General features: G+C 44.3%; 1 protein-coding gene across 2 annotated transcripts in view; it reads right to left on the bottom strand.

Annotated features, from left to right (window-relative positions):
* The window catches only part of LOC126354237 (sugar transporter SWEET1-like), a 223,997-nt gene that overhangs the window by 175,730 nt on the left and 20,585 nt on the right, over positions 1 to 27,682 (bottom strand). The window contains exon 1 of one of the 2 annotated variants that reach the window (XM_050003734.1): positions 27,078 to 27,341. The exons of the other annotated variant lie outside the window; for it this stretch is intronic. Within the exon in view, the coding sequence (XP_049859691.1) occupies positions 27,078 to 27,154 (77 nt within the window). The 5' untranslated portion in view covers positions 27,155 to 27,341. Of the gene's footprint in view, positions 1 to 27,077; positions 27,342 to 27,682 lie in introns of those variants that run through there. 2 annotated transcript variants of the gene reach the window in all.

The raw sequence follows: 27,682 nt of genomic DNA, 5'->3' as shown, positions 1-27,682 counted from the left end.
CAGTGCTGGCAAGACCTAAAGTGAAAGGCAGTTCCCCAATGCAGTGGACTGAGGCTCCGCATTCAAAGACACAAAACAGAGCATGGCTGATACAGCACTCCCTGCATGTGCCAAGCTCTATGCACCTGTAGTATTAATAATGGACACAAGCCAAAAAGCTATTGGCATAGTGCTATATCAATGGTCAGAGGGCTCACAGGAACCGCTGGCATATTTCTCTCAAAAACTGTCCACACCTCAAAGAAAGTGGAGTGCCTATAATCCCAAGTTCCTGGTCGTATAAGATGCAACTATATACTTTCAATCATAGATTAAAGCACAAGTATCTGCATTGTTCATGGACCATAAACTGTTGACCTATGCAATTGAGCAGAACATGTTTAACTACTCTTTTCACCAATAAAACCATCTCAAATTTACTGTGTAATTCAGTAGTAACATCAAGCACATTTCGGACATTCAAAACATGGTGGCTGACTGCTTTTCGCGCATCAGCAGTGTGACAAGCCCTACTGACTGTTCTGCACTGGATTGAGCACAAAAAGATGGAGATCTCTGAACATTCGTCAGTTATGCTATGTCAGCATTACAACTGCAAGTCATTGACTTCCGGAAGAAGATGACAGGCTGTTCAGCGACACCTCCCAAGGAAGACCTCACCTGTTTCTTCCATCAGCATTGAGAAGACAAGCTTTCAACAGCATCCGCAACATGTGCCTTCCAGGAGTCCATCCCACCTTCCTTCTGATGTCTCAACATTTTGTTTGTCCGAGGATGGAAAAAAATTGTTGAGGATGGGCACAAACATGTCTATAGTGCTAACATGTGAAGCATCCTTGAAAGTTCTGATTAGTGGTCTTCCAAATGTAATTGTACTTCCTCCATTGAATGGTCAACATTATTTATTGACCATGAAAGATTGTATCACATGCCGGCCAGAGGCAGTGCCAATCAAAAACACTACCACTGAAACATTGGCCTCTGAATTTGTATCAGCATGCTTAGTGAGATTTGTTGCCCTCTGCATACCACTACTGATCACAGTCGGCAACTTGAGTCAGATTTTTTCAGACAGCTTGCCAAGTTTTGCAGTTATGTTTATCACAAGACTACCAGTTACCATTTCACTGGGAATGGCTTAAGTGAGCACTGGCATTGCTCTCTGCAAGCAGCACTCATGTGCCACGACAAAACTTGGACATTGGCTCATGCTACTGTCCCCCTCAGCTTGCGAAATACATATAAACCCAACACTGGTTCTTCAGCTGCAAAGCCGGTCTAGGGAGACACATTGCATCTTCCAGGTGAATTAACTGATGCCAATGCCCTGCATACATCCACACAAGACCGGCCGGAACTTTTACATCAGCTGCAGGGCCATGTCACTCAGATCTAGCCTTCAAAAGCTTCCCGTTTGACACACCAATTGTTAAGTGCATCAATACCTAGACAGCTGTTCTCATGTCATGCTCCATACTGACAGCATGAAACCATCTTGCAACATCTGTACACTGGCCTATACCGCGTGTTACGAAGAGGTATGCTGACGTTCGACATCTTGGTGAACAGCAAGACAATAACTGTTTCCCTCAACAGTATCGATCCTGGGAATGTAATCCAAGAGACATCACTGTACACAGCCATATGGAAACATCAAAATCTTCCACAACCTGAAACCCAGCCACAAGTACCGCAGCTGCTGCAAACGCCTGATGCAGAATGATTACCAGCGAGCACAACTCGTTCTGGATGGCATGTTCATTTCTCCTTGTTACAGAAATTCCACTTTAGACAATGGGGCTGATACAACACCTGCCATGAGTGTCATCACGTGCTAGTGCAGAATTAAGTGTTCACCTAGTGTTGGCGGTGCAGTGTAATGTGATGTAGCTAAGTGAACTGTGGTCGTCAAAGCAGTTCCACGCACAGCCACCAGAGGCACTGGTTTTTTTTTTATGCTTGCTCTATGTATTCCTTTCTTTCCTTGTTTTTGTGAATTTACCACGTAATGTTTCCTCCTCGCTGATTAATGGAAACTTAACACCATGCACTCCGATTGGCCACGGGATTGTCCTGTTGCCAGATGCTCTGGACAATGCATGACCACAAATGTTTTGCCCACTGGAGATCATGATGTATCCAAGGCAAGTGCATATCACGTTGGGGAAGTGACTGGGCGAGGGACGTTTGTATGTGTGAACTGACAACTATAGCGCTGCCCATCAACAGACGAATGGCAACAGAGCAATCCCACAGCCAATCAGTGTGTGTGGTGCCAAGTTTCCGTAGTTTAAAAATGGTGCATCTTTGACCTACACAATATTAGTAATTTTGGTTCCTACTGGCATCAGCTAACCAGGCTTAAAATTTTGAGACAATTTTTCTCCATTCTGTATAGACTCAGATCACAATTTGGTTATGATGAACAGCAGGCTGAAGTTTAAGAGACTACTCAAGAAGAATCAGTGTGCAAAAAAGTCTGATATTGAAGTACTGAGGAATGAAGAGAGACACTTGAAGTTCTCCATGACTATAAATAATGCAATAATGAACTGCTCAGTAGGCAGTTTAGTTGAAGAGGAATTGATATCTCTAAAATGGATAATCCCAAAAGTTGGAGAGAGTCACATAGATTCAAGGAAGGTAACTGCAAAGAAACCATGAGTAACAGCAGAAGTACTTCGGGTGGTCAATGAAAGAAAGAAGAACAAAAACATTCAGGGAAATTCAAGAATTCACAATTACAAGTCACTAAGGAATGAAACAAACAGGAAATCCAGGGGCGTACAGAAAAGTTGAAACAACCTTCAGTGAAATTAAAAGCAAGGATGATACATTAAAGCTTTCACTAAGGCAATCAATTTATCAGGAATATCTAACTCTTCCATTGTTGAATACAGTTCCCTTCTGTCAATACTGTCACAGGCTGATCCGAAGTCTATAAAGAAGTGACATGTATCAATCCCAAATTCTTCGCATTTTTCTAGTATTCACCATACAGTGAAGATCTGATCAACAGTAGATCATCTCTGACGAAACACACAGTTAGACATTCCTAGTACATTAATTGTCTTTGTGAAAGCTACTGTGGAAAATAAATAGGGTCAAATTAAGATACAAAAAATGTTATCAAGTGATGTGATCACGAAAATGGAATAAGACAAGGAGACACATTATCCTGCTTTCTGTTTAATACAGCCTCGGAAAAGGTTATCAGAGATGTGAGTATTAATACAAGATTGACTATCCTCTACAAATCAGTTCAGGTGCTGGCATATGCAAATGACATAATTGATAGAACACCAAGAGTGATAAAAGGGGCCTTTACAAGTCTTGAAAGAGCTGCTAAAAAGATGAACCTACAGATAAATGAAGGGAAAACAAAGTAGCCTGTAACTAATAAACATTATCCAAATGAGACCCTATCCATAGAAATTGGTTCATATTACTCTGATGTCATGAGTAGTCTCACTTACCTTGGATCGGAAGTAAAATATAAGAGCACTGTCAGCTCTGAGATCCAAAATGCTCTCCACCAACGAGTGCTACTATGGCCTCAGAAAATATCTGAAATCTAAGTTGCTATTCAGAAAGACTTAAGTTATGACGTATCAAGTTTTAGTAAGGCCAGTGCTAACACACAGTGCTGAAACATGGACATTAACAAAATTTTATGAAAGGAAATTGGGCGTATTTGAGAGAAAGATTCAACTATGAACATTGTCAGCTACATTAAGATTAAAAGGATGGAATGGGCACGACATTTACTGAGAACAAACAACAGAATGAATATGAAGATATTCAGCGCAGTGCCTGAAGGAACCAGGAGAGCAGGAAGAGATGAGGCTAAGATGGGAGGCAAGTGTCACAGAGCACATAATGGAAACTCAAATTCAAAATTGGAGCAGTTCAACACTAAACAGGGAATAATGGAAAAAGCTTCTCACAGAAAGCCATTGCGCCAATGATGAATGAATGATGATGTGGTACATCAAGAGTGGAATTGGAATTCCACTGTTAAATGCAGAGGAGAGAACAGATAGGTGGAAAGAGCACACTGAGGGCCTCTATGAGGGGGAGGACTTATGATGTGATAGAAAAAGAAACAGGAGTTGATATACAAGAGATAGGGGATCCAATATTAGATTCAAAATTTATAAGAACTTTGAAAGATTTAAAATCAAATAAGACACAAGGGATAGACAACATCCCATAGGAATTTCCAAAATCGTTGGGGAAGTGGTAACAAAGTGATTATTGATGTTAAACAATGGAAATTCCAGGATGGAATGTAACTATATTATGAGAGGCAGTGTGCAGTGTGGTTTCAGTTGCCTGAAACTGCAGTCGTGTGTGTGAGTTGTGTTTGTGTGATTGTTTGTACTTATGCATGTGTGTGTCTATTGTTGACAAAGGCCTTAAAGGCCAAAAGCTATAATTGTGAGAGTCTTTTTGTTGTGCCTATCTGTGACCCAGTGTCTCCGCTATATGGTGAGGCAACTTTCCTTCTCATAATATTGATTATGTATGAGACTGGCGATATACCATCAGACTTTCAGAAAAACATCACCCTCACAATTCTAAAGACTGCAAGACCTGACACATGTGAGAATTATTGCAGAATCAGCTTAAGAGCTCATGCATCCAAGTTGCTGACAAGAATAATATACAGAAGAATGGGAAAGAAAATTGACAATCTGTGAAATAATGATCATTTTGGCTTTGTGAAGGGAAAAGGCACCACAGAAGCAGTTCTGACATTGTGGTTGATAATGGAAGCTAGTCTGATGAAAAATCAAGGCACGTCCATACAATCTGTCGACCTGAAAAAAGCATTCGACAATTTAAATGGGTACAAGATGTTCGAAATCCTGAGAAAAATAACAGTAAGCTATAAAGAAAGATGGGTAATATACAATATGTTGTAATATACTGTATGTACAAGAAACCAAGGGGGAACAATAAGAATGGAAGACCAAGCATGATGTTCATGGATTAAAAAGCACGTATGACAGGGATGTAGTCTTTTACCCCCGCTGCTCAATTCATATGTCGAAGAAGCAATAACGAAAATAAAAGACAGGTTTAAGAATGGGTTTAAAATTCAAGGTGAATGGATATCAGTGTTAAGATTTGCTGATGACAGTACTATCCTCAGTGAAAGTGAAGAAGAATTACAGGATCTGTTGAAAGAAATGAACCGTCTAATGTGTATAAAATATGGATTGAGAGTAACTTGAAGAAAGACAGAAGTAATGAAAAGTAGCAGCAATAAGAGCAGGAAGAAACTTAACATCACAATTGGTGATTACAAAGTAGATGTAAATTAGGAACTCTGCTACTTACGTGGCAGAATAACCCTTGATGGACGGAACATGGAAGGTGCAAAAAGCAGAACACCAATGGCAACAATCGTATTCCTGGCCAAGAGAAGCTAATTAATATCAAACATAGGTCTTAATTTGAGGAAGAAATTTCTGAGAATTTACATTTTGATCACAGTGTTGTATGACAGTGAGACATGGACTGTAGGAAAACCGGTATAGAAGAGAATAAAAGCATTTGAGATGTGCTGCTACAGAAGAATGTTGAAAATTAGTTGGTCGACAAAGGTAAGGAATGAGGAAGTTCTCCGCAGAAACAGCGAGTAAAGGAATATATGGTAAACACCAACAAGAAGAAGGGACAGGATGATAGGACACTGTTAAGGCCTCAGGGAATAACTTCCATGGAAGTAGAGGGAACTGTAGAGGATAAAAGCTGGGGAGGAAGACAAGAGATTTGGATGAATCCAGCAAATAATTGAGGATGTAGGTTGCAAGTGCTACTCTGAGATGGTTGGTTGGTTGGTTGGTTTAGAGGCGGAAGACGGGACCAAACTACAAGGTCATCGGTCCCTTGGTCCTAATAAAACAATGTCACAAGTGTGAGAACAAAACGGATGAAACATATAATCCAAAACAGAAAGAAAGGAAAAGCCACAAGAACGAAGGGAAAGCAACGAACACTAAAAGGAACAAAAGAGGTCAAGAAAACAACAGAGAGACACTAGAAACAGGAGAGAGTAAAACGTGAAAGCACATTACAGTGGCTGGCCAACCACGAGAATCAAAATGGAAAGCCAGCCACTCTGCAATACATTAAAACGTCCACCCTAAAAGCACTACATTGGAGGCCACAGAGGGACAAACGACATGCGCTAAAACCTAGATACAAGTATAAAACCCACTATAATGGATAAAACATAAAACTAAAGCTGCTGTGGAGGCATTGCCACGCAACACCGAAGGCAGAGTTCTGGGAAAGTTAAAAGTACGCCACAGAGCGGCTAAAAGTGGGCAGTCCAGCAAGAGGTGGATGACTGTCATTTGGGAGCAACAGCGACACTGAGGTGGGTCCTCGCGACAGAGTAGGTAACCATGCGTTAGCCACATATGGCCAATGCAGAGCCGGCAGAGGACAACTGATTCCCTGCGAGAGGCCTGCATGGAAGACTTCCACACAATCATAGTCTCCATAATGACATGCAGTTTGTTGTGTATGCTCTTATTCCATTCCGTCTCCCAAAGTCGGAAAACCCTGCGGTGTAAGACAGAACGCAGGTCAGCTTCAGAGGTGCCTATCTCCAGAAGCGGTTTCCGCATCGCTTGTTTGGCCAGCCTGTCAGCAAGTTCATTGCCGGGGATTCCGACGTGTCCTGGGGTCCACACAAACACCACGGAACGGCGGGACTGTTCCAGGCCATAGATGGACTCCTGACTGGATGATACCAGAGGGTGGCGAGGGTAGCACTGGTCGATAGCTTGTAGGCTGCTCAAAGAGTCAGTACACAGGAGAAATGACTCCCCAGGGCATGATCGGATATACTAAGAGCATGAGATATGACCACCAGCTATGCAGCGAAAACACTGCAGCCAACTGGCAAGGAGTGCTGCTCAATATGTCCTCCACAAACATATGCTAAGCCTACGTGACCATCAGCCACTGAGCCATCAATGTAAACCACTTCAGAGCCCTGGAACACGTCAAGAATCGAGAGGAACTGGCAGCAGAGAGCGGCGGGGTTAACGGAGTGCTTAGGGCCATTCACAAGGTCCAGACGAAGCTGCGGCCGAGGCGTACACCATGGAGGCGTATGTGAACAGACCACAAGTAGAGGTGATAAAGGGAAGGACTCCAGTTCGGAGAGAAGGGACTGCACGCGAACCGCAATCATTAGCCCTGATCTCGGCCACTGATGCGGGAGATGGACTGCAGTGGGTGGGAAAAGGAGACGGTTAATTCAGATGCTCCGGGGAACAATGAATGAGTGCAGCATAACTGGCGAGCAGTTGCACACGTCTGATCTGCAGTGGAGGGACACCAGCCTCCACCAATATGCTGGTCACCGGACTTGTCCTATAAACTCCTGTTGCTAATCGAACCCAGCAGTGGTGCACAGGGTCAAGCAAATGCAATGTTGAAGGCACTGCCGAACCATAAACCACACTCCCATAGTCATTTCGGGGTTGGACAAGGGCTCTGTAGAGCTGCAGCAGCGTAGAGCGATCTGCACCCCAATTGCTCTTGCTCAGGCAATGGACTGAGGTGCTGCCGGCACTTCTGCTTAAGCTGACGAAGATGAGGGAGCCAAGTCAATCGAGCGTCGAAAACCAGTCCTAGGAATTCATATGTCTCTACTACAGTGAGTGGATCGTCATTAAGGTAATGTATGGATTCCAGATGAACGGTACGACACTGACAGAAGTGCATGACACACAACTTTGCGGCTGAAAACTGGAAGCCGTGGGCTAGAGCCCACGACTGTGCCTTGTGGATGGCTCCCTGGAGGCGCCGCTCAGCAACAACAGTACTGGAGCAGCAGTACAAAATACAGAAGTTGTCTGCATAGAGAGAAAGTGATACGGAGGGTCCAACAGCTGCTGGTAGGCCATTAATGGCCACTAAAAATAGACACACTCAAACACAGAGGCCTGCGGGACTCCGTTCTCCTGGATATGGATGGAACTATGGGAGTCACCAACTTGGAGACATAAAATATGGAGCGGCAGGAAGTTTTGGATAAAAATCGGGAGTGGTCCCTGGAGACTCCACTCATAGAATGTGGCAAGGATACAATGTCGCCAAGTCATGTCGTATGCTTTATGCAAGTCAAAAAAGACGGCAATCAGGTGTTGCCATCTGGGAAAGGCTGTTCGGATGGCAGACCCGATGGATACAAGATTATCAGTGGTGAGCGACCCTGGCGGAAGCTGCCCTGACATGGAGCCAGAAAGCCACATGACTCCAGAACCCAACCCAACTGCCGGCATACCATATTTTCCAGTAGCTTACAAAAAATGTTGGTGAGGCTGATGGGCTGATAGCTGTCCACATCAAGCGGGTTGTTACCAGGTTTGAGAACCAGAATGATGGTGCTCTCCTGCCATTGCGCTGGAAAGACGTCATCGCACCAGATCCGGTTGAAGATGACAAAATGTGCAAGGGCACTGAGGAGCTCCCACTCTGTAAATAGGATTCACTGTAGCGTGTAGTGAATGAGAGGACGTTCCATTCCAGCTGCCGTTTGAGTGTGTGCAAAAGGCTGGGGGATAATTCTCCGATGCAGAGGCTCGAGCAAAGTGCTCATCAATCACATTTGGATCGGTACATAACTCACCATTTATAGTAACACCAGGGACAGCTGTTTGGGCCTGGTACCCGAAAAGACATTTGAACTTTGCACAGACTTGGGAAGGTGCCGCGTAGCTCCCAATGGTGGAGACGTTTCTCTCGCAACACTCCTTCTTCCGCTGTCTGATAAAGTAGCGAACACGGGCACAGAACCATTTAAAGGCTATGAGGTGCTCCAGGGAAGGGTGCCACTTATGTCGTTGTAGAGCTCGCCGACGCTCCTTAATTGCTTCAGTGACTTCCGGCGACCACCAATTGACTGACTTATGCCTTGAGCATCCTAAAGAGGGAGGGATCATGTTTCCCGCTGCAGAAACAATTGTGCTGGTCACCTGTTCAACCATCACATCGATGTTACCGTGTGGGGAAGATTCAGTGGTGACAGCAGAGGTGAAAGTTCCCCAGTCCGCCTTGTTCAAAGCCCATCTGGGCAGGAGTCCATGTGCTTGACGCTGGGACAGTGACAAGAAGATGTGGTAGTGACCAGGTTTCCTAGAGGGCAATGCAGATAGCAGGTGTAAAGCTTAACAGTTGTCATAGCTCAGCCAGGCAGTGGAAAAAACCGCCGCAATTCCACTGGAGGATGACATCGTGAGACTGGGAAGGCATGGAACATTCAATGAAGCAGTTTATGCAGCAGAGTCAGCTGCTGCCACCGATTTATTGCCTGAGCAGTCTATATTCATTGTGTCTGAGGGTCTGGCAAGATCTAGGCCCTCAGCAGATGCCAAAATCTCCACTCTATCCTCAGCCGCAGAACTTGTAGGTAGCGGTGGTGTGGGTGCCACTGCAATGTTCTTGGTCTTAGGGTTTTTTTTATTTTTTTGGACGTCTCTCGCCACCCCTTGGGTTTCCCTGGCTGGGAGGACTTCACTGGCTCAGTCTCTGGGACTGAGGATGAGTGTGAAGCCCTGCGACCAGCTGCTTTTGGGCTCTTCAGCCACTGGCGGGTGTCATCTTTCCCACTAGAAGAAACCTGGGAAGGGAGTGACCCAATGGTCCCCTTCTTAGCGAGAGAAGCTAAAGAAGACTTACGCTTCTCTGGCTTAGAAGTGGGGGCTGACGTCCCCAATGGTTGGTGTGGGGGGGGGGGGGGGGGGGGGGGGGTGCTGCTCCTGAAGTAGGTGGTGCAGGAGCAACTATCAAGGGGGCAGGTGTAGTCTTCTGGCTCTGAGAGGTGACCTGGGTTGGAGGAGCTGATGGTGCCACAACTGTTGTAGCAGCGGCTTAAGATGATGTCATACGCACAGAATGCAGGCATTCAAATTTTCTCTTAGCCTCAGGGTAGGTCAGTCTGTCCAGGATCTTGTACAATGTTCCTTTCTTTCTGGAGAATCCTGCAGTTAGGCGAGCAAGGTGAATGGTTCTCTCCGCAGTTGCCACAGATGGGGGGGGGGGGCGGGGCACATGGAGTATTCGGATGTGATGGGCATCCGCAATCTCGGCCTGTGACGCTGAAAGTACAGCGGGAAGACACATGGCCAAACTTCCAGCACTTAAAGCACCGCATTGGGGGAGGGATATAGAGCTTCACATCACACCGGTAGACCATCACCTTGACCTTATCGCCCTCAAAGGCCAAGATGAAGGCACCGGTAGCAACCTGATTATCCTTCGGACCAGGGTGGACAGACCAGACGAAATGTACACCTCGCCGCTCTAAATTGGGGCACAGCTCATTGTCGGACTGCAAAAGAAGGTCTCTGTGAAATATGATACCCTGGACCATATTTAAGCTCTTATGGTTATAGAAACATCCCCCAGCTTGTCATAAGTGAGTAACTCCCAAGGCTGGGCAGAGAATGCTGTTTTGATCAAGACTGACCCAGATCTCATTTTGGACAAGCCCTCCACCTCCCCGAACTTGTCCTCTAAATGCTCAACAAAAAACTGAAGCTACATCGTCATGAAAGATTCCCCATCAGCTCTCGAACATACAAGGTACCAGGGCGAATAAGATCCACTGCCATCCTTAGCCTGACGTTCCTCCCATGGTGTGGCCAGAGAGGGGAACGATTTGGGGTCATACTTCTGTGCGTTGAATTGAGCTCATTATCACTTAGAGACTGCTGGTGTTTCATCACCAGCAAGAGATGATGGACTACGCTTCATGGCGTGTCATCCACCCTGATACTACCCACTCCAACCAGGGGCCCTCCCCACAGGTGCCACCCAGCTACAGCAAAGGTCACCTGGTAGGATTGCCATTAATGGGAGTCCCAATGCCCCAGGAGGATGGGCATCTACCCCTTGAATTACAAGGGGAGTTAACGGCACAGGCATCAGCAGAGCGATCCCTGTTTGTTCAGGGAGCTACAACCGACAGGGTACATGGCGGTCCCATCACAACGGACTGGCTACCATGCTGGATATCAGGTGCAAAGAAGTTCACGGCCATTCTCGACGCAGAAATCGGCACTGCATAGTGCATGGTGGAAAACGCACCCAGGAAGAAGTCCTCGCCCAAGAAATGGAGAATGAGCAAGACTGCAATGCGATGATTAGAAAGTGGGCTACTGATCTCAATGTGCGATGGACACGATGCACCTTGTAAGGCGCCCTTCCCCAATTGGGTCGCTCTTCAGGAAAATTTTGAAGAATGGAGGTCAAAACCTACAGGGGACCATCACATAAAGGCCAAAACATGTGAAACTCCTTTTAGTTGCCTCATACACCAGGCAGGAATACCTTGGGCCTATTCTGACCCCTGGACCCGCAATGGGGGCGGGGGTGGGAGGGGGGGGGGGAGGAAGAATGATGAAGGACACACAACACCCAGTTACCTGTCAGGAATCAAAACCGGGCCCCCTGCGTGGTAGGCAGTAACACTACTGCTACACCACGCAGGCGGACTACTCTGAGATGATAAAATTAGCCCAGGAGAGGAGTTCATGGTCAGCCACATCACAATCAGTCAGACTGATGACAAAAGAAAGCTAGTAGATAAGTGATTTGACATTCAAGGTGCCAGAGTTGTGTGTGGAACTTTACTTTTCTTGTTTTGTTTCTGCGTCATTCTACTTTCCAGTAAGGTAGTTGTAAATATTGGGGTGGGAGTGGGGGCTGAAAAACTGAAATGGAAATCAGTGCCGCAACAGTATCCCATACTTTGGGTTATTTGTCTCTGCATCAAGTGGCAGTGACTAAAGGTAGCAATACACTGGAAGCATCACACGGATGTGAAGCAAGTCATTGGTCCAGATTTTGTCAATTAAACCACTCCAGGTTTGCTGGAAAAACCACACCCTAGAAGCAGAAAATCCACCTAGGATAAATATATGAAGCTGGTATCTGTAGATATATCATTGGCGACGTTGCAGCTCTGGAAGAATGAAATGATAATGAAATCCAGACCTTAGCTGCTTACAGGCATTGATAAATATCAATGGGGACAGCAGAAAAATATGTGCCCCTACTGGGACTCGAACCCAGGACCTCCTGCTTACATGGCAGACACACTATCTGACTGAGCCATCGAGGACGCAGACTACAGTGCTACTGCAGGGACCTATCTCTGGCACACTCCCCGTGAGACCCAAATTCCCAACTTACAGTCCACACACTACATTTGTAGTGCCCCTGCTCACTATACTCATTACTCGTGTCAGTCAATCTACCGATTTCCTTAAGAGTTCGGGCAATTTGAGTGCATCCACACTGAAGAAGATCATTGGGTGGTTAGCCTTATCTACATGAAGATGGTATCTCTTCTTTCAGACATGTCCGAAAGAACAAATACCATCTTCATATAGATAAGGCTTACCAGCCAATGAACTTCTTCAGTCTGGATGCACTCACATTGCCCAAACTGTAATGGGAATCAGTAGATTGACTGCCACAAGTAATGAGTATAGTGGACAGGGGCACTACAAATGTAGTGCGTGGACAGAAAGTTGGAAAGTGTGGATCTCACAGACAGCGTGCCAGAGATAAATCCCTGTAGTCGTACTATCAACTGTGACCTCGGTGGCTCAGTCGGATGGAGCGCCTGCCATGTAATCAGGAGGTCCTGGGTTTGAGTCCCAGTTGGGGCACACATTTTTCAACTGTTCCTGTTGGTATTTATCAATGTCTGTAAGCAGGTCTGGATTTCATTAAAATTTCATACCTAGGATAAATGTTAGAGTCAGTATAAGGGGAAATATACCAGTAACTATAAGATGCACAGAGTATCATAGGTGTACTAAGAGAGACAGGCTGAAGCTGGGAAAGCACATGTAGTTAAATAAGTCAGTAAGATCTAGGAACCTATGCAGCATGATACACTGGACATGTCTCTAGGGGTGAGAGATACAGTTTAAAGTTTAAGTGATAGTTCCCCAGTTCTTGAGGTCAATACAATGTGACTCTAGTAACACTACCACAGCTTAGTTTCTTTTTGAAGATAGTTTATGTTAAGCTCTTCTTCCAAAAAACTGCATGTATATGTTACGATTATGTTTGAATGCATTTAGGAATGCCGAGATTCAAATTATAGAAGGTGTTGCATTTATGAAAGAGCCCTGCGTACGAGTGTAAAGGGGATGGTTTGCTGTAGTTAAAGCAAGTGATTAGGAAGTATAAGGGGCGTTAAAAAAGAAATGAGCCGGAGTCTGGAATGTGCAAACAAGAATACAACTTCTATTTTCGCTATTGTATGTATGTATTCTTTGTTCCTTTATTTATACTTAAACTGTCTTCACCATTCCACCTTCTTGGGCTCCGATATTGAGACCTAGTTATGAATGAGAAGTTTCTGTACACTATGCAGACATCCTGTGACATGGACACTATATACCACTGTACTTTAATGCTTGCTTTTGTCCACATCATTTTCTCTTTGGTGCACTTTCACAATCCACTCACTGCTTCCTGAAAATTTTTCTAAGTTGTGTCATGGGGTCTGTAGGTAAAGCCCACAGTCTTACAGTCCACTATATTCCCGCATTCATTTGACAACAGTATTAACCCATTTGAGATTCCAGAAGGCATCCCCCAACATTACAAAGCTATCTACCCACTCTTGCTCAACTGCTGTCCTACTTGACACTTAACCTTAGAATTGCATCACTTACCCTAACCTAGTTGTCACACCTCGCAAAATGATCAAAATGTTAGCACATTAACTTAAGCATGCTAAGTTTCTACTGTACACATTACACTACATATTCCTCAAAAACAGAAATCTCACCTATAAGGTTGTTTAAACTATAATGGGCATTCAAAAAGAAATGAGCCAGAGGCATAATTACAGAAACCAGTACCTGTATGTTACATGTAATGACCTTGGCTGTTGAGACACTTGTCCCACTGTGACACAAGGCAGTGAATGGCTGTCTCATAAAATTCCTGGGGATGTGATGTTAACCAGTTCTGCATGTACAGCTGGACATCGTCATCCAAGATGAATTGTTTGCCTCTCAGAGCCTTTTTAAGGGGACCAAAAATGATGTAATCACGGGGAGAGAGGTCTGGACTGTGCGGAGGGTGGCCGAGAACCACCCATTTGAATTTCTGCACGAGTGCCTTGACTGTGTCGGCCATATGACGCTTTTCATTGTCGTGGGGCAGAATGACCCGACTGGTGAGATTGCGTGGTCATTTTGATTTGATCACTTGATGAAGATTGGTCAAGGTTTGCAAGTAACGCTAGGCATTCACTGTTGTCCCACACTGTAGGAAGTGAATCAGAAGGTAGCCATCCTGGTCAAAGAAGAACACCAGCATTACCTTTCCTGCACTCATGTGGATGGCCTTGGCGTTTTTTGGTGATGGTGACCCTGGATGCTTCCACTGGAGACTTTGTCTTTTCACTTCTGGTTCAAAGCGATGATACCATGACTCATCTCCATCCACCACTCGTGCCTGGAATGCATTCCCTTCCCAAGCATAGTGCTGCAGATGAGCAAGACAGTGGGCCATTCGACATGCTTCCTGGTGTGGTTGAAAGCTGTGGGGGCAACCAACGGGCACACACTTTGCACACATGCAGTCGTTCCTTCATGAAGATGTGAACACACCTGATGCTCAATGCGGCCATGGCGGCTATGGCTTTCACTGTCACTCGGTGGTGTTGGGCAATGAGTGCATCCACCAGCCGGACGATGTCATCAGTAATGCAGTGTGGTGCTCCAGACCATGTATCATTGGCTTACGACACCTGTCCTTCCCTGGAGTGCTTGTGCCATGCGTTAACCCTTGCAAGGGACATTCAGTGTTCGCCGTACACTTGTGACATTCGTCAATGAATGTCTGTTCCTCCTACGCCTTCCACTGTCAGAAAACAAACAACACCTTTTTGCTCTTTGTTTGATGCCTTCATGTCATTATTTGCAATGCGACTGGCAGCACTGGATGATTGATGCATAGTCACGTGACGTGCACGCATGCCCTTTAGCAACGGGCTGTGAACTTCCGTGCTCTGGTCGGAACTACACCTCGTTACGCACGCTACAATATTACCCTCCTGTACTCTTGTACTAGTGCTCTGTAAAATATGAACTGTAAACAGCTTCTTTGTTGCAGTCAGGCCTTACACATTCAAGAACATGGTTGGCTGAATTATTCTAGGAAGAGATGAGTGTAGCACTGTGGGCACAAGGTGGGACCTCTACGCCAGAAACCGAAAGATTGCCGAAACCTGCAAATTCAGTAACTAGACCATACCAGCAGCTCTGCAACTCATGCTCAGCTGCTGGGGCAATGAGCAGTGCACTTCTGGCCAGGCTGGAGTGTCAATGCAGCCGAACTTCAAATCAGTGTGTGTTGTGCGCTGACTGCACCATAAGGCCCCCAACATTCTTCCAGCTGCAGGCTGCCACCAGATGGAGCACGGATCGAACCAACACACTCCTAATCACACATGTCTTGGGCAGGGGACAAAGCTGTCCCGCCAGCAGTGTAATACCAACAAAGACACTGCATTTGATGCAGCACTACTGAGATATGCCAACCATGCAAGGCCTTGGCACTACTGAAGCAGCAGGAACTGCTGTCCTTGTGACACAGCTTCTTGACGCCACGTGACACAAGATCGACCCCTAGCCACGCCTGTGGAACACAGGGGTCAATGCTAGGCTGCATTTTCAGACAAGGGCACCCACCTGAACTGCTCTATTTTGTTGGAGTAATAAAGAGATTATATACACAGTCTCGTCGTGCTGCAGTCACCTTCACCTCCAATGGATTCTCATAGCTCTTCCTTCCAAGTCCACAACACCAAGGTGGGAGAACGAGCTCCATCCTGAAGAGCATTAGAAGGGCAGCCTTTCCATCCTCCATAGTGGTCATGGCACCACCTACCCATTTCAGTCTGGTACCAAACATGGGACACGCAACTATCCATACTACTGCACCACTACACATTTATGAGAAATTGTATGCAAAATCAGTTTTGAGTTTATTACTCACTGTTTCAGTGTAGACCAACAACTGCACTCCACTATTCTATGAAAAGGCAAACTTTGACAAATTGTAATTTTAAAAGATCAAATAGAAAGTAATATTACGCTTCTTATGAGGCCCTGGCTCATATTTTAATCACTTTCAACTTACATGCATTTCACAGAGATGTTCCTAGAACACTCCAAACAAACTGAGACACTACACTGTTGACATGGATATCTTGTTTCCCTCTTCAAATGAAGGGAAAGGCATGTTTTTCAAACAATTTTTTCTATGTTTGAAGCTCATTTTGTATGTGAAGCATTCTTCTGATGGTGTCATTCAACTCTCATGGCAAGTGTCCAACAGAAAGTATGCACTTTATATGTAGCTCAACAAGGTCTCTTGCTGGAGTCTTCATGAAGATCAATGTCCTCATTACTTCTGCCTTTGAAGAAAATGGCCAAAGACCATCTTGCTGGTCAGAAACTTTATAAGGCTGTACACCATTGGTTGAGACAGCCCTTACCACATTTTCGTGTGTTATAAAACATGATGATCTCAGGTTTTCCTGAGCCAGGACCATTGCTTACTGAACGGTGCATGGAAGATACTAATATTGCAACTTTGGACTTTTTTGACAAAAATGGAACCAGGATCACTTCTTCAGCAAAACTATAAACAGTTGTCTTAACACCTGGATTCTTATTAGGTAGAAATTACTGTGGAATCTTCTTTTTGTTTCTTTTAAGCATACTAATGGAAGTTCATTGACTTGTCTCACTAATGAGTACCAGCTGTTACCGTAATATTTCTCCATGCGTTTTCCAAAGGTTACACCAATCGAAGAACACTAAACGGGAACACAGTGACCATTCTTATGCTTTGATAAAAAGGTTTGAGTATTGCTGTCTTTTTCAGAATGAATGCATGCATTATATAAGTAATTTGTTTGTGTGTCAGTCAAGCACTGAATTTTCATGCTATATTTTGCTGGTTTTTTGGCATATACATTCTAAACCTATGCCTTCCAGAGAAAGGTACAAGAGCAGAAAGGTTTACTATTTTCAATGAAATGCACAAAGATTTGTGAAAATGTAGCCGACTTGTCTAATTACTTCCTAGCCACTTGATTATTTTGGTTGTCATATCATAATCCAGATACTAAAAACGATAATCTTTCTTCACTAACAGCACAATTTAAAATGCATTTGTTTGTTCCTTAGGCTGCAAACAAGTTGTAAACTGATTTCTTCCCCAATTTGAAAACATCTGAATAGTTAATAGTCTTATTAATGACTTCAATCCAAAGACATCAACATCTCATAGATATGATAAGCAATCATTAGCACACCATGCTCCAAGTTCCTACATTTTAAGATTTGTCCATAGAATGATTTTATCTTAATATATCGGGTAGAGAACTGACTCCATCCACTCAAAACAGCAGGGTTTTCACCAGGACTTTTCACCATCTGTCAAAGTCCAGGTAGCTGCAAGATGATGTTATGTTGCCTTTTTCTTACTTTCAGTTTCTTGGTCTGAATTGTGTCATTTATCTCAAAACCAGGGTCATTATCGGAAAAGTTTTCATATGAGAATTCACTGAGCCATTCTTGAATATCCACATCTATCTCATGTAAAATACACTGAATAGAAAATCCAGCTTTCCCCACCACGGAGAAAGAGTACTATTCAACAAAAACACAATGCACAAGTATTATAATACGTCTGTGAGATCTCTCAAAGCCCACAAATAAGAAAAAAGGACAGCAACAATGCAAGAGGCCTGATATGTGCAGCTTGCAATCCAACAGGAAGGTACACAGATGAGTTCTCTTCACTTCACAGGGATGTGCAAAATATCATAAGAGAAAAAAATCATGGCTATCTGAGAGATGTTCCATAATAGCTAACGATTAAATCACATTGACAACAAGGTCATTAGAGAACATCAGCCACATCTTGTTCAAAGGACTTATCCCTTGCACTTTTTTAAGCCTTTCAAACTAATAGTGCAAACTCCATTAAGGTTTTGCAGATTAAAAGGGTTAATGCTTGACATGCTGTGGCTGTCTCATCTGAAAGGCTACCATTATGAAGTCTCTTATAGATTTAAGAATTCCAGTTAATTGTTCCACATCCTTCTTGAGTGTAGACGATAAACATTTCAAATCGCATCTTTTCTCTACATAATTGAAAACAGATTATGAGACTTTTGTGCCCTGCCACTAACTGTCTCATTCTTATTACTAAATAAGTAAACATAAGGTCTAGTCCACCTAGTTCTCACTGCAGTTTGCTAATGGAAAGCCCTTAGCACAGTATTAATAATAGGAGTAGTATGGGCAATGGCTCACTGCATAGTTGTGGCATAATAATCAGTTTGGTGGATGCCATGCAGAACTTATGGTAGAGCTGGTGTATGATATGACTGCTTTCACATTGATAGGATAAAATGGACATTTGACAGAACTGGAGTAGGATGTCATGGTGGATGCACTGAACAGGTATCGCACCTGGGTCTTCCACATGGATATGATCCATTTGCCAATGGATTGGGAGCAGGTGTGGCACAAGGATGAACTGGATATTTCACAGGTTGAGCAGCTGGTGGTATACCACTTTAGAAGGGATGGAAAGGACTGTAATTAGAAAGTTCCTCATTTCCAGGCATGATGATAAGTATTCATAGCCACTGTGGGGTTACGGTTGCCACCCTTCCTACTAGAAGTTGGAATCCAAAAGAAGTTTTAGTCCTATCCAAATGTCTCAACTTCAGCCCCACACCCTAGTTCAATCTTGCTGGACTCAAAGACCCGCTGTCCTCTCATTCCTTATGGAACACTGCATCAGTCTCAGATAACTTTCACCTGGTTACTTTCCGGGAATTCCTTACATCCAACTTGGCCTCCACCCTTCATTCCTTTCCAAGAATAAAAACTCTCCATTGAGGAAAGAACATTTGACCACAAATTTGAGACACTTTATGTATCCTCCCTGCAAACTCTGCTACTGTTGTGTTAACCACAGTGATTACCCAACTGCCAGCACATCAACCTTCTACAAGCTTCTCAAAATTCATAAATATAGCAATCCTAGATGCCCCACTGAAGCTGACTGCTGTACTCCCACAGAAAGAATATTGGCTTTTGTTACCCAATGACTCCAATACACCGTCCACAGTTGTTTCCCATATCAGAGATATGAACCACTTCCTTCACCTGTATTGCTACTTAACACTTAACACTGTTGAGGCCACCTCCCTATACACCACCAACATTGCTGCTAACCATGGCCTAGCCACTATCATACTGAACACTACCTGTCCCTATGTCCTACGAACTCCAAACCCACCATTTCACTCCTTATACATCTGACAAACCACATTGTTAGGCAAACTACTACCCCTTAGAGGAGAAGATATTTATCAAATATGCAGCTCATTCACAGCACCCACATGGTATCCCCTTATGGAAATCTGTTCACAGGGAATCCAGAGGAAATCTTTCTAGCCATGCAAACTCGCCAAGCCCCTTTTTGGCTAAGGTTTGTTGACAATGTCTTCATGATCTGAACACAGGACCAAAGTATGTTCCATCCTTCACAGCCTCAACACCTTTTCTCCCATCTGCTTTACCTGGTCCTCCTCAGCCTACCGTCCCACCTTCCTGGGATCTAGTCTCCACCTTTCCAATGGTGCCATACAAACTTCTGTCATAATGAGTGCACTAACCATTAATAGTACCTGCATTCTGATAGTTACCATCACTTCTACAGTAAAAGGTCTCTCCCCTGCAGTATGGGCATCTATGGGTGGTACATCTGAAGCACATGAGCAACCCCTTTCCCAGTATGCTAAGATCTTCCTAAGGTCTTCACAGAGAGGTACTACTGACCTTCTCCTCCCCTTCCTCCTGCATACCCAGCCTGAAAACAGATTGTTGGTGCCATAACCACACAAGCTCTAAGTCTCTGACCGCACATGAACCAGCTGCAGAAGAGATCACACCTCCACCCCCCCTCCCTCCACCCAATATCACCCCACATTGTTAACTATATTACAGCTTTTGACTGTGTGAACCACATTGTCTTCATGCAAAAGGTAAAATACTGCAGGAAACTTGACACAGTAAATCCATGATTTTTCTCTTATGTGTACACAGTGGGTATCAGTTCCATGTCCATCACATAACAATGAGAACACTAAAGTTGAAGTAATCAGACACAAGGTACCACTAAGTTTGCTCTTGTCTCATTTGTTTTCTCCAGCACACAACAATGATCTACAAAATGCACTGCCACATGATGCAAAATTTGTCCTTTTTTTCAAACAACAGAAGTATAGTAAATAAAATACACTCCTGGAAACGGAAAAAAGAACACATTGACACCGGTGTGTCAGACCCACCATACTTGCTCCGGACACTGCGAGAGGGCTGTAGAAGCAATGATCACACGCACGGCACAGTGGACACACCAGGAACCGCGGTGTTGGCCGTCGAATGGCGCTAGCTGCGCAGCATTTGTGCACCGCCGCCGTCAGTGTCAGCCAGTTTGCCGTGGCATACGGAGCTCCATCGCAGTCTTTAACACTGGTAGCATGCCGCGACAGCGTGGACGTGAACCGTATGTGCAGTTGACGGACTTTGAGCGAGGGCGTATAGTGGGCTTGCGGGAGGCCGGGTGGACGTACCGCCGAATTGCTCAACACGTGAGGCGTGAGGTCTCCACAGTACATCGATGTTGTCGCCAGTGGTCGGCGGAAGGTGCACGTGCCCGTCGACCTGGGACCGGACCGCAGCGACGCACGGATGCACGCCAAGACCGTAGGATCCTACACAGTGCCGTAGGGGACCGCACCGCCACTTCTCAGGAAATTAGGGACACTGTTGCTCGTGGGGTATCGGCGAGAACCATTCGCAACCGTCTCCATGAAGCTGGGCTACGGTCCCGCACACCGTTAGGCCGTCTTCCGCTCACGCCCCAACATCGTGCAGCCCGCCTCCAGTGGTGTCGCGACAGGCGTGAATGGAGGGACGAATGGAGACGTGTCGTCTTCAGCGATGAGAGTCGCTTCTGCCTTGGTAGCAATGATGGTCATATGCATGTTTGGCGCCGTGCAGGTGAGCGCCACAATCAGGACTGCATACGACCGAGGCACACAGGGCCAACACCCGGTATCATGGTGTGGGGAGCGATCTCCTACACTGGCCGTACACCTCTGGTGATCGTCGACGGGACACTGAATAGTGCACGGTACATCCAAACCGTCATCGAACCCATCGTTCTACCATTCCTAGACCGGCAAGGGAACTTGCTGTTCCAACAGGACAATGCACGTGCGCATGTATCCTGTGCCACCCAACGTGCTCTAGAAGGTGTAAGTCAACTACCCTGGCCAGCAAGGCCTCCGGATCTGTCCCCCATTGAGCATGTTTGGGACTGGATGAAGCGTCGTCTCACGCGGTCTGCACGTCCAGCACGAACGCTGGTCCAACTAAGGCGCCAGGTGGAAATGGCATGGCAAGCGTTCCACAGGACTACATCCAGCACCTCTACTATCGTCTCCATGGGAGAATAGCAGCCTGCATTGCTGCGAAAGGTGGATATACACTGTACTAGTGCCGACATTGTGCATGCTCTGTTGCCTGTGTCTATGTGCCTGTGGCTCTGTCAGTCTGATCATGTGATGTATCTGACCCCAGGAATGTGTCAATAAAGTTTCCCCTTCCTGGGACAATGAATTCACGGTGTTCTTATTTCAATTTCCAGGAGTGTATAATACTAGTTCACTTAATAAATGAGCAGCTAATGAAGCATTTTAACATACTGGCGAGTTAATTGAGAAAAAAATATTGTTCGTTTGACTAACTACAGTCTAACAAAGAGATAGAGGGGCTGGCCAGTACTTACCTCAGCTCAGTACAGCCGATAGAAACACAAAAAACAACCGAAAATTTAAGCTCCTAGCTTTCGGAATAAATGTTCCTTCATCAGGGAGGAGAGAGGGGAAAGAAAGGGAAGAAGGGAAAGTGGATTTAGTTACTCACAACCCAGGTTATGAAGCAACAGGGAAAGGAAAACAGGGAAGGTAGCAAGGATGGAGGCATGGTTGTCAGAGGGAAGCCAAAGATATTCTACTGCAGGTACTGTGCCAGCTTCAAACCAAAGAGGATGCATACAGAAGTAAAGAGGTGTATAGTGTTTTGAAGGCCAGACCTACAAACAAATCAGGGGAACTGCCATGGGAACCAGGATGGCTCCATCCTATGCCAACCTCTTCATGGGCCGCATGGAGGAGGCTTTCCTGAAGACCCAACAGCTGCTTCCCCTGGCCTGATATAGGTTTATAGATGACATCTTTGTGGTCTGGACTCATGGTGAAGAAACACTCCTTAATTTTCTCCATAACCTCAACTCCTTTTCGAATCTGAATTTCACCTGGTCCTTCTCCAAAACCAAAGCCACCTTCCTGGATGTTGACCTTCATCTTGTTGAAGCTCACATCCACACCTCTGTCCATATCAAACCCACCAACAAACAACAGTACCTTCACTTTGATAGCTGCCATCCATTCCACATCAAACGCTCCCTTCCCTACAGCCTAGGTATTCGTGGCAAACGTATCTGCTCCAGTGACGAATCCCTCAACAATTACACCAATAACCTGACCAGTGCTTTCCTCTCCCGCAACTATCCTGCAGACATTGTCCACAAACAGATCTCCCGAGCAATACATTCCTCCCCGTCCAGCAACAATATTCCTACCCTCAGACCACACAGAAGCATCCCCCTTGTCACCCAATATTATCCTGGCCTCGAATACATCAATAAATTACTCCGCCAGGGATATGACTTTCTCAAGTCAACCCCTGAAATGAGATCATCCCTTGACAAAATTCTCCCCACACCACCCAGAGTTGCCTTTCGTGGTCCCCCTAACCTCCGTAACATCCTTGTTAAACCCTGCAATATTCCCAGACTACCTTCTCTACCCAGCGGTTCCTACCCCTGTAACCGACCCCACTGCAAAACCTGCCCCATGCATCCCCCCACAACCACCTACTCCAGCCCCGCTACTAGGAAAACATACACAATTCAAGGCAGGGCCACGTGTGAGACTACACATGTCATTTATCAGCTGACATGCCTGCACTGCACAGCCTTTTACATCGGTATGACAACAACTAAACTGGCTGAGCGCATGAACGGACACAGACGAACTGTCCGCCTAGGAGATGTCCAATACCCAGTAGCGGAGCATGCCCTCCAGCATAATTCTAGGGACCTAGGAACCTGCTACACTGTATGTGCCATTTGGATTCTCCCACCCAACACCAGTCCCTCTGAACTGCGGAGATGGGAACTTGCACTCCAGCACATCCTTTCATCCCGCCATCCCCCTGGACTAAACCTACGTTAAACAACCTCACTCCCATTTACTTTTCAGTCTTCTCCTCTTTCCCTTTCCTCTTTAGCCATTCATGCATCTTTCCATCCTACATCTTTATACTATACACCTCTTTACTTCTGTATGCATCCTCTTTGGTTTGAAGCTGGCACAGTACCTGCAGTAGAATATCTTTGGCTTCCCTCTGACAACCATGCCTCCATCCTTGCTACCTTCCCTGTTTTCCTTTCCCTGTTGCTTCATAACCTGGGTTGTGAGTAACTAAATCCACTTTCCCTTCTTCCCTTTCTTTCCCCTCTCTCCTCCCTGATGAAGGAACATTTATTCCGAAAGCTAGGAGCTTAAATTTTCGGTTGTTTTTTGTGTTTCTATCGGCTGTACTGAGCTGAGGTAAGTACTGGCCAGCCCCTCTATCTCTTTGTTAGTAATTGTTTCACATCTTTATATGAGATTTTCCATTAATTAGTTAACTACAGTCTAATTAGTTCAGCTATAGCTGCAATACACTTAACGGTGGTTGTAGGCAATTTAAAAATGAAGAAATTAATTTATCCTGCATTTTTACAGTTAGTAACAAGTTTATAGAACCATTTTTCAGGTAACATTGACTTACAGAAGAAACATCTTCAAAATGCAAAAGTGTATTATAACATTCGTATCTGGTGCTAGCCCAGAATGTCCTATAGCATGGATAGTTTGAGAACTGTGACACTGTACAAACACTCGTTAATGTCTTGTCAACAAAATCCCTTTTCTTTTATAAAAATAACAAAGCGTGATTGCAATACTACACCAAAGCCATCTTTACAAGTCTTTCAAGATAGCAATAAACTACATAAATGGATACATATTCAACAATCTATCACAATGTATTATAGTGTCTAGTGATTCATACAGCAGAATTTAGAATTAAAAATAAAAATTATTTTGTTCCAAGTAGGCCTACTTCAACTGCACTGAAGGATATCTTTCGAAGAATTGTGAGACCTAATTTATTTAGGTATACTCTAGTGAAGCTCATTTTAGCATTTTATATTTCAAAAATTTGTATTATTTTATTCTACTGTGTTTCTCCAACATTTTTTCCATATTAAAAAGCTTTCTGTCTTCAGGATTTATGTAATGTAAATACATAAATGTAACCACTGTTTGCTACTATTGGTTTATGATACTGCACAAGAGGCAGGTTATTTAGAGACTGTGGAGAAACTGCATGTTTAATCATCACAACCAACCCAACCAATTTCTCCTTGAAACAAGTACGCATCTACACTCCAAAACACTACATCAATCAAACTACTGAAGTTTAAAAGCACAATATACAGCAATACACACAACTGAAAACAGCTGATTGTGGCAAGATAATTACCGGAATGAGAAGAAACACTAGCAGAAAACTACAATAACTTCCACAAAACATTTAGATAGCACCATGATACTATATCACCACATACAGGAGTAATTAAATTAGCAGATGTAATAAAAATGTACAGCACAAAAAGCAGGACACATTCCTCACATGTAGCTGAAGAAATTGTAAATGTTGTATGAACATAGGTCTGGAAGCACTTTGTTTCCATGTTATAACTCATTTTCTCAAATTCATTAATCACGGGTAATACACATGACCAGAACACGCTAGGAAACAGCATGCAACTCTTTCTCACAGGAGATGTTCAATACGCCATCTGTGGCCATTGAGAATACGCATCAGCCCTTCGTTTTGAATCTCCCTGGAATACTGCCTGTGGTTTTGCAGCCTTCCATAATACAGGTTCAGAGATTGAACATCTTGTAAGGGGTTCCATACACAAGAGCTTTCAAATGTCCCCACAAAAAAGTCCAGCAGGTTTAGGTCCAGAGGAAGTGGAGGCCAGGCAATTGGTCCATCTCAGTCTATCCACCTGTCAACAAATTGTTATTTAGAAGCTGACAGACATTAACAATAAACTGAGGAGGTCCTCCAGCGTGCATGAAGCATGTTTTGTTGCACAGCTAAAGGCACATCTCTTGACACATCAGGTAGAACATTCTCTACGAAATTATGATAACTTTGTCCATTGAGCCTGGGTGAATGAAACAAACCAAAGTCATCAACAATGATGGCCCAAATACAGACAGAAAATCTTCACTGATGACTTGCTTCGACAGTTGCGTGCGGATTGACATTGCCCTTGCATGCACATTTTGAAACTTTACTATCTGATATCACTGAGACGATGTCTCAACCATAGGGTTGACACTTTGTTGAATAAACCATTCGCAGAAGAGCACCCATGCAGGAAAATCAGCTGCTGATAGTGCCTGCACACACTGTAACTTAAATGATATGGATATAGCTGCACCTCTTGTAACACTAGCCAGACAGCCATGTGGTCAACATTCAGTGTTGCAGCTACATGTCTTGTATTGACATTAGGGTCATCATCAACTACGTGAAGAACTGCCTCCTCCCATTGTGGTGTCCTCATCTTTCTAGGCATCCCCCGGTCACAAGTATCAGATTTAAATGCCCCATGCTCCCTAAGTCAACGATCAACGCCTTCAAACATTTTCCTATCGGGGCACCTTCAATACGAAATTATAACATTTGAGTGTGGGCACCATTGCTATCAGCTAATCCACATACTAAATGAGCATCTGCCTTCTCTGCAGCTGAGTACACTGCCATTGCACAAGCCAAATCTCTATCTAGTAACCTGTGTGCTTGCAACAATTGTATTGATCACTGGAAAACTTAATGTTAGCTGCAAACAAGCAATGACATACGCTGCATGGCAACAGGGACATGTAAAACCAAACACTAGCAGTACACAACATAAACAGGCATCATCAAAAAGTGATTATTAATGAGTTAGAGAAAATGAGTTGTAACATGGAAAAAATGCGTTTTCAGACCCATGTTCATTTGACATAATTTCTTCGTCTATGTGTGAGGAATGTGTCTTGCAATTTGTGCCGTACATTTTTGTTACAAACTATACACCTGCAATAGTTAATGCACGAGTCACGTGAAATGACAAGAGGTAACACGCAATCATGCTGTTTGAGAACAAGGAGTGAGAAACCTTTACAATCTTTGATCAACATTTGGAATGCAAAAGGGTACAAACTCAGAATAATTATTTCTTTTGTTTCATGCGATATCCCTGTCTGAAATAAATAATATATAAAATACACGGGCCTTACACAGGCCTAGAATGCAATAGTGGGTCACGCTGAAATCTTGGTTATGGTAACAGATTGATCTGTACTGCAACAATAAATCTACGTAAGGTTGGAAGATGGCAATTTTACTGTGAGTTGCGCAGCCAACGAGTGTGGGTGCAAAGTAAAGGTTGTGGTAACAAACTGATCTGTAAGTTTGGCAGATGTCTATGTCCTCGCGTCATATTCAACGCATTTTGCGTTAAGAGAGACTGTTAGATTTTTGATGTGCTCCAAACACATAGGGAAACCGCGAACTTCTTGAAATGACAATTTGTTTGTATGTAAAGCCCCCTCAGACACTACTCACAATTACAAGTGTATGTCGATTAGAAATCCTTTTCACCAACTAATAACGACTCCCTGTAATGTTCATGCGCTTAATATTACCGAAAATTTTGTAAAATAACAGTTCACTCACATTCCAGATAAAAACTGAATAATACCAGACGTCGCCGCTGTTGTGGCAAATAAACTTTTCAAATCAGGAAATAACATCCTATATATAATACACGCCTGTCCGATAACGCAGCCAGTTACCCCAAAAACACGGGTGGATAAATTTGTTTTGCAGCTCAGGAGTCATCAGTTACGCAACAAATTGCACCAAATTCCACTTTTACCACGATTTTCAAATGTGCCACATTGGTATGGGTATCAACTGTATCCATAGATGTTTGTTTACAAATATTAATCAACCAAAGGTGTTAAATAAGATATTCCAGTGCTGGTGTTATTCTGATGACAATGCATTACGGTGACCGCAGCCGTTACTAAACACATCAGATGAATTCGAAATTGCGAATAATGACTACCATCAGCTCTAGATTAGAATGACGGCACTGAAAATTTGTGCCAAACCGTGACTCGAACCCTACTTCCCCGCTTATCACGAGCTGTTGCCTTACCATTTGGCTATCCGTGCAAGACTCACGGCCAGCACCAAACTTCTGTATGTCGTTAATTATCACAGGCTCCGACTCCATGGGGTTTGAGGGGGCCCGAGCCCCCCTCAAAAATTCCTTT

Source organism: Schistocerca gregaria, chromosome 3, assembly GCF_023897955.1.
Source record: "Schistocerca gregaria isolate iqSchGreg1 chromosome 3, iqSchGreg1.2, whole genome shotgun sequence".
In the NCBI taxonomy this organism is placed as follows: domain Eukaryota; kingdom Metazoa; phylum Arthropoda; class Insecta; order Orthoptera; family Acrididae; genus Schistocerca; species Schistocerca gregaria.
This window is presented reverse-complemented; position numbering and strand designations above follow the sequence as displayed.